This window comes from Nannobrachium achirus, assembly GCF_963921795.1.
Source record: "Nannobrachium achirus genome assembly, chromosome: 15".
NCBI classification, from domain to species: domain Eukaryota; kingdom Metazoa; phylum Chordata; class Actinopteri; order Myctophiformes; family Myctophidae; genus Nannobrachium; species Nannobrachium achirus.
Window position 1 is genome coordinate 31656954 of NC_137822.1, and position 8440 is coordinate 31665393.

The 8440-nt window shown below is 41.8% G+C and overlaps 1 protein-coding gene across 1 annotated transcript in view; it reads left to right on the forward strand.

The window, feature by feature from the left end:
* Positions 1-2466: 2466 nt before the first annotated feature.
* Positions 2467-8440, forward strand: part of atp8b1 (ATPase phospholipid transporting 8B1) — a gene marked incomplete at both ends in the record, with an annotated part of 29733 nt that continues 23759 nt past the window's right edge. Inside the window, 4 exons of the mRNA XM_080743180.1 lie at positions 2467-2632; positions 3184-3281; positions 6386-6499; positions 8143-8241. Of these exons, the coding sequence (XP_080599306.1) occupies positions 2467-2632; positions 3184-3281; positions 6386-6499; positions 8143-8241 (477 nt within the window). The remainder of the gene's footprint in view (positions 2633-3183; positions 3282-6385; positions 6500-8142; positions 8242-8440) is intronic.

Below are 8440 nucleotides of genomic sequence, written 5' to 3' on the forward strand. Positions count from 1 at the left end.
AGACTAAAACGGGGTGCTTTTAGGATTCACATGTTTCTCACCACTGGTCCTCCTAACCCTAAGAACAGACTACTACTTACTGCTTGTTCTCAAATCTCTATCCTTTTCTTTTATATTTCTACTTCTTCGGCCCAACCTGTTCTCTTATGATGAGGATCTACAAATTACAGCATATTCTAGTAGTGATGTAATATATTAATTAGATAAGCACACTACTTAAATTGTAGAATAGGAGGACAATGTACTGATGATGCTATGGGAGATAAAAAGGTGTGGCACATTCCTCTCATTCCTTACGGCATGGCACTGTAGGGGCCAAGCCGCCTAGAAAAGGGTCTGTCTGTCTGTCTGTCTGTCTGTCTGTCTGCAGGTGTGTCTGTTTGTGGCTAACTTCACAATTCGCTGGGCCAATCAGCACTAGCGCAGCTAAACTATCTGCCATTGCTAACACAAGGGAGATCTATCCAAGCAGTGTGATATTGTCTGGCTAAGCCAGGCTAAATCAGCACCACGTGTCTTGTGCACAATGGCAGTAGGACAAGGAAGAATATCGTCTTACTTATCGTTGCTGTTGGGCAGAAACTAGCTATATCCAATTTTCTACTTTTTCTTTATTTTTATGAATTGGTGCTATTGTGTGTGGGTTTTACAACTATTGAACCATTTGAAAAGTATTAATAAAAAGCGTTCTGAGCTTCTGACTAAACCTCCGAACTCCATTGGATCCTCTGTTGTTCAAACCACCGAACTCCAACTTGTGGAGTTGTTTTGTTCATCATTGATCAGAATGACGAAGTGATGGTAATTTCACACAAACCGCCTTTGATGAGGCAGTATTGTGTTTGTGTCCAAAAAAATGTTTTTTCATTTCCTGAAAAGCTAATATTTTTCCCCTCTGCACCAAAGCTTTTAGCCGAAATAGCCGATCTACAAGCTCTGCTATTTTTGGCTACAGTTCTCAGAATAAGGACACTAGGGTTCAAGTTGTTAATATAAAAAGGATTGGAAGGACCCCCTGAAGTAACTCTGAGGACCCCCTAGGGGTCCCGGACCCCCTGTTGAAGACCCCTGTGTTACAAAATGTAAATCAGGAAAATGCCCTCTGTGACCAGACAGAATTAAGTAAAGTCGACCTTAGACGAGGTCAAAGAAATTTGTCACTCACACACACACACACACACACACACACACACACACACACACACACACACACACACACACACACACACACACACACACACACACACTCAATCGCACTTTAGCTGCATTGCTAGGGTACTGTGGATGTAATTCCAGTCACTGACACAGCTGGGGATCAAACAGATTCACTTTCAGCTACTGGTTGCCACCCCAGTACCTGCAAAATAGAGTGAGGAAAACTTCCTCAAAGTGCTCGTGGCGTACGTGACTCCTGAAGAGGATGACTAAGCGTTTTTGAAGGAAAAGGTTCATGCTCCATCCTCTTGGTTTCTTAACCCATTTAGTCCTAGAATTATTGAATGCTTTAACCAGTGAAAAATAGCAGATATACAAGCTCTCGGTGCCGCGCTGCAAGCTTGTAGATCTGCTATTTTTGAAAAAGTCGTGAAAATTGTGCAAATCTTTGAATATACTGTATATATTTTCAAAGCAAACGTTTGTAACTCAAATTTAGCTTCTGGGGGGTCCCTGGAACTAAATATTTTGAGATGGGGGTCCGTGGCCAAATATATATCATGTTGGGGGTCCTTGACATGACAAGGTTTGAGAACCACTGACATTGTAGTCTCTCAAGAACAGACTAACTGAGCTCCATTTAAGTGAAAAGGACCTTTTCTTTGACGATGGCTAATAGCCAGATTGCTGACATAGAAACACAGGTTTTTCAAAAAATCTTAGAAGATTCAAAAGACACTTATAGAATCGGCTCGCAGCGCGGCACTCGGTGCCACGCTGTGAGCTTGTATATCTGCTATTTTTCAATAGTTAAAGCATAAAATAATGATACACAATAATGTGTACCCGTTCATTCCCTGGCCTCTACCTTCTACCGTCGTTCCATCTTTTCTTTGGCATTCATGCTCCTCGGAGGAGGAATCCTACTCATATTGGCGACCTCCTACCTTTCCTGTTGCTCTTGAATGCGGCAATAAAACTCATCATGTTCTCGTCTAGAACATATTCTCTCAAAAAATTAATTAAACATTGTTGCAGACTGAATTGACTTTCACTGTTTTATGTTTTTTTTGTTTTAATATATCCGTGGCATGAAGAGTAAAACATCGAACATTTAAAAGGTTTAAAATTATGGACACCAACTTGATCTAGCATCTTTGCATTGTTGCAGCAGCTTATAGCCTTCATCTTTTGAACAAGTAGTCTATATTATGATTACAGTATGAAGAATTGATGATCGCCTTATTAACATAATAATTAATTGACGTTAATTGTCCTCTGTCCTTGTTCCAGGTGACTTCGGGTGTGACCATGACAAGTCGAGAGCGTGCGGACTCCCAGGGGTCCATGGGACCCAACGATGAGGTCATGCCGTACAGTGACGACGAGACGGATGACGAGTTGGATGACCACTCTGATGTAGAGGCGGAAGGGCCTCCGGGAGCCCCACACGCAGCTGTGGAGGCCAGAGTCAGTGGTCAGTTGATGGCAGATATTATTAAGATGATGGTAGGGCAGCACTAGAGGCTGTGCTGTTGTAGTTGTGGTGCTCATAAATCCTAACGGTAGTACCAGGGGGGAAGTTCCGCTGAATTAAGATGAAACAAACCCAGAAGAACAAGTTCCTATACGAACGGCTGCTAGTTTTGCTGTCAAAGATCTTATCCATCCCGACTGTTTCAGATGCTGCCACCTAGAAAGTGGTTCTGCAGCCACAAGGGCCCTGGCAGTAGATTGCTAAAGAGCGTCTTCCTCCAGAATATTGGACACACAAACAATCTGGCCAGAGATGGAAAAATAGGATTGGGAAACGCTTATAACCCACCAATGAATAAGTGAAACCTCAATGCACTGAATGCAGTTGTAATAGTAGTACTTTGTTGTCTAACTGAATACAAATTACGCGGGAAGCAATTGACATTGGTTAGTTTTACTTGTGATTGTAGCTATTATTGTCTTAATTATGAATCCATTTTCAGAGAGACTAATGACTAAGCCAGAGCCAATTCTCTCCTTTGTGTGTTTCAGAGATGGGCTGGAGAGTGAAGGCCAATGACCGTGCTTTCCATCAGCTCCCTGAGTTCCAGATGAAAACATTTCTTTGTCTCAAGAAGAGCAAGTACTCTGTAAGTGCATCATAGTGAATTGATTCAATGGGTGCCATAGGCAGACTGTGTACTCCTGATTTCCTGACATTGTGGATTTAAACTGTTTTCACATTCTGTTGGCCATTTTCTCCGATCCATTCATGAAAGATCATGGAAATGTACTTGCAGCGACTTTAAACTTGTTTAGACAACATTACGTTTGGTAACATTGTAAAGACTCAATGCACATACGGTACATGCAAAGTCTAAAAAATAAATCCATTGTACTGACAGCAGTATTGCATTTTGAGTGCACTCAAACATTATTGTATGGTCTCTAGTCCAGGGGTGTCAAACTCATTTTAGGTCACAGACCAGACTGGGCAAAATGGTCCAGACCAGCTGTAGTACCAGAGCTGACATTTATTTAAATTTGCAATCTGTTGCAATCTCATGCCTCTCAGCCTCTGCTACAAAATGTTTATCTTTATTTGTAATGTTTCTGTAATGTTTTTATTTATTTCATCAATCTTTCATAAACCATACATACTGTAGGTCAGGTCAACACCGGTATATATGTCACGGTTTGTTAGAGAAACAGGACGGTCGAGAAACGGAGCACTCGTGGTGCCGCACGGGGCGGAGCAAGCGGTCGCCACAACACCGTCCTCCAGGCGGAGCCGCTCGATTGTCCACGACATTGCAAGCGGCGCGAAGGCCAGCGGACCTTGGTCCTGCTCTTCGCCCCCGAGCGCCGCAGGCGCGAGTGGCCGCGAAGAGCGGGCCAGGGCCACGCGGCCGGCGGAGCGCCGCGCGAGTTACGAAGCCGTGGTGAATGCAATCGTTACGGCCTGGGCAAGCCCACGATAAACGCCCTGTCCAAGTGACTACAATGGAGCTAATGGCTAAGCTAGGCTAGGCTAGGCTAGGCTAGTAAATAAAGAAAGAGAGTCGCAAACGAGTGACGTCAGCGCCTTCACTATTGAATGGCTGCGACGCCATCTGGTGGTGATTAGTGTGTGGTGAACGACAAAACAAGCGCTCTTACTCTTACCGTCCTGAGTTACCCAAACATACTGTAACATATACATTGTCATCACAGGTGGTAGAACCTGTTCTGAGGCTTTCAGACATAATGGAGGCCCAAAGTTACCAAATATTTACTGATAACACAGCTAGCATTTCCCCTTTTTAGCAGCGCTTTCAATGTTGGTGTCTATTGTAATGGTCAAATTCTGCTTTCTTAGTACTACTAGTAAATGTCATGTCATTATGCATGCAGATGGCTATTTTTGCAGCTAATGTCTTAATTTCTTGGGACTATTTTTCAACTGATACCATCTGATTTATCTGTTTTAGACGCGTTACCTGTAGAATATAAAGGACTAGATGAGTGGGTGGGGAGTCTATTGTGACGCTGGTGGGTGAGGTTTAGTCGGGTGAATAGCAGGGATACACGTATGTACATAGCCATTATCTGTACCTTTTATTCTTTGTGTAAATAACTCTGGACAATTTGGAGCATAAAAGAGTTGCTAATGGAGGTTGCAGATAATAGCAGTGACAGATGGAGGAAGTGAAGATGATAAATCATTTAGAGCGGTGAGTGAACCCATGACCTTGTGGTCAAGAGGCGACTGCTCTACCAACTGAGCTACGGGAAGACAACATTGTAGTTACACGTAATATATATATATATATATATACGGTATATATAGTCTTTTTTTATGATGTGATTTGATCAGCAACACAAATAAAAACACAATTTCATTTACTCTAATTTAGTTTGGCTGATGCTTTTATCCAGAATTACTTAGTAGTGAGTGGTCAAGTAGTTGTTCAGTGAGGAAGTACCTATAGGGAAAGTGAGGTGCAGGCTGTTCTCTTTTACCACTCCGGGAAAAGAGACTGTGTGTGAATTTCTACCAATCTCTGCTGAAAAAACGACGACATTTGATTCAGTGATTTAGTATTATTCAAAAATGGACACCTCTTCTAACTTTGCCTTGAACAGACTTGGGTGTTGTAGGGCTTTTGTTTAGTGGTGTTCTTATGGGAATTCTGCCAAGGTTGTAAGGAGATAGCTTCTGTTGAACTGACCTGTTTCTAGGTGTTTGACACACTAGACAATTCTCAGAGTGACACACACACACACAGCACACACACACACACACACACACACACACACACACACACACACACACACGCACACACACCGATTCGCTCTCCCACATCCCGTGTTTAACACTCTCTATCCCTCTGTCTGTCTGTCTCACACATAGACAGACAGACAGACACTTTCTCTCTCACTGGCATGCGCACACATATAAACACAATGTGCCTCCGCAATAAATTAAAATAAAAGTACAATACTAAGAATCAAATAATGTAATGGGAAAATAAGAAACATACACTGCCGTTATGATATATTTATATTAAATAACTTAAAGTAAATTTATATGGGCACCATGATGATATATCATAATTATCATAAGAATGTATTTTAGTTGCATTTAATGATACTCCCAAATATTACTACTACCGCTTTATTCTGTCTCTCTCTTTCTCCCTCAGCCTTTCTCTGTCTCTCACGTCCTGTGCTATTGTGTGGCTGTTGTTTATGTAAATGAGTGTAAGGGAAGGCTCATGGAAAGTTCCATTTTAAGTGTGTGTGTGTACTGTATGCTGGTGCTAATGTTTTGTGGATGAGACTACAGCAGCATCATGCTCTTCTCAGATTAAAAGGCAGCGCTACTGAGGTCCCCCACAGTGGCCGGTAGGGTACGATAATTTTAATAATAATAATTAAACTTTATTTGTATAGCACCTTTCATGACATGAAATGCAGCTCAAAGTGCTTTACAGAGCAGAAAATGAAGCACAAGTGCTTTTTAAAGATTTGTTTTGGGGCTTTTTATGCCTTTATTTGATAGCACAGTAGACCGACAGGAAATGGGGAGAGAGATGGGGAATGACATGTGGCAAAGGTCGTCAGGATCGGGAATCGAACTGGCGACGCCAGCAGGCATCATAGCCCAGTATGTGGTATGCAACTTGACTACAGTACTGTATGTGTCAACACAGTAGACTTGTATTCATCATCATGTATGTTCTGCGTTTTCCTTCCTTCCTTTTCTTTGTAGGGAAACGGCATAAAAACATACAAATACAACGCTCTGACCTTCATCCCTCTCAACCTGTTCGAGCAGTTCAAGAGAGCTGCCAATCTCTACTTCCTGGCCCTGCTCATCTTACAGGTAAAGAGTGCAGACAGACACAGTCGTATAGAACAGGGGTTCCCAAACTTTTTTGTCTCAGGGCACCCCATAAATATTGTTTGAATCCGAGGCTCCCCTACATTATAATTTTAACTCCCAGCACCTTCTATTTATACTAAGCATATCGTCGTTGTCGGGTGGAAACCTTGTATGTCCAAAACCGTTCGTTTTGTATTTATCATCTATAAAATGTACTAAACTAGTGAGAACAGCAGATCTACAAGCACACAACGCCTCGCATTGCGAGGCGTTGTGTGCTTGTAGATCGGCTGTTTTCACTAGTTTTGTGCGACAGTCTTGTATGATGAAGCAGGGCTTTGCTTAACCAAAAGACGTACACATTTGAAACTTGGAGATACAAGGTTTCTGCCCGACAGTGACGATATTTTAGTGATTATGTTGCGCAGAAGTGCAACTGGAAGAGGCGTGCCCTCCTTGGTCCCCACACTCCCGTGCCTTTGCGCACAGGTTCACCGGGAAATACGTGGTCGCAGTCTAGATAGAAGTAGAAGAAGCGCTACGTGGATCCGTAGGTAAAGCAAAAAAAACTGTAGTGTGGACAGGTGCTCTTTGGAGAGGGTATAATGATAAGGACAAAAAAATCTAGTTCCATTCCATTGTATAGAAGATGTGTAAAGATAAGATGGCGAACTTAGACAAGATCCAAGGCAACTCTGTTACTTGCAGGTAGAAAACTGTTTATTTAAATCATGGCAGCAAAGTTAAAAAACGACCGACGCGTTTCAGCCTCGTAGGGCCTTCATCAGGGTCCGCTAGAGATGACATACACAGACGTCATTAAATAGCGCCCACAATCAATAGACAGGACCTCACCACTTAGTGATTAGTATCAAAAACAATACATATTACCCTCCTATTACAAACAAGGTGCTTACCACAAACCATTAAAAGTCAATACAAAAAAAGAGAAAAGAAACAAGGAAAAACATATAATAAAGAAATATAAAATACATCAGGTTGGATAAAGGGGCCACATGGAACAAATACAAAAATGAGAGCTAGGCATCACAGCATATGATGTTTCTAATCTGTGTAGGATCACAATAACAATTAAAATTAAAAAATGTCAATGCAAATACAGAAGGGCCAGTCAGTTAGAGAAAAGGAGAGAAGTCAATCTCCTCGTTGAGGCCAGGGTAAGTTGTGGCTTTTAATGTGGTGATCCAGAATGGTTCTCTTTGGAGAAGCTGTTTTAATCTGTCACCACCCCTAATAGATTTTGGAATAACTTCAATCACCATACGTGGTCGCAGTGCTGACTGTAGATTGAAAGGATTTGCATTGCCTTTACCTGCGGCATGGCTGTGATGTAAAGTAGTGGTACATAATACATACATAGTTGTGACTGTGAGTCACCTATAGATAATTTAAAACTGACAACAATTAGCCTAAAACAGTGACCAACATCCAACCTCTATGTGCTTCTGTTTTCTCTCCTAGATGTATATAAAAAAATAAAATCAAATAAATGTATTGTTTGTTGCTTAGCTGTTAGTTTAGCTAACTAGCTAGAGACAGTGTTGCTTTTCTAATGATTACAACAATGTAACAGTAAATTAGACATGTACTGATATCTCCCCTTTCGGATGTGTCCCTTTCAGATAATACCAGAGATCACCACACTGCCCTGGTACACTACACTGGTTCCACTTGTACTGGTCCTGGGAATCACGGCCATTAAAGATCTAGTAGATGACCTGGTAAGTGTGTGAATCACATTTTGAGTTAACCACAGTACACAAGCAGACGGTCGGTGACCACTTTGAAATATGTTATTTAAATAAACATCTCCTTTGCTCATCTGACTGTTCATGTTAACAAAATCCAGTATGTGCAGTGTGAACTACATCTCTCTCCTCTCTCTCTCTCGCTCTCTGTCTGTGTGCTTCCCCTTGTTTC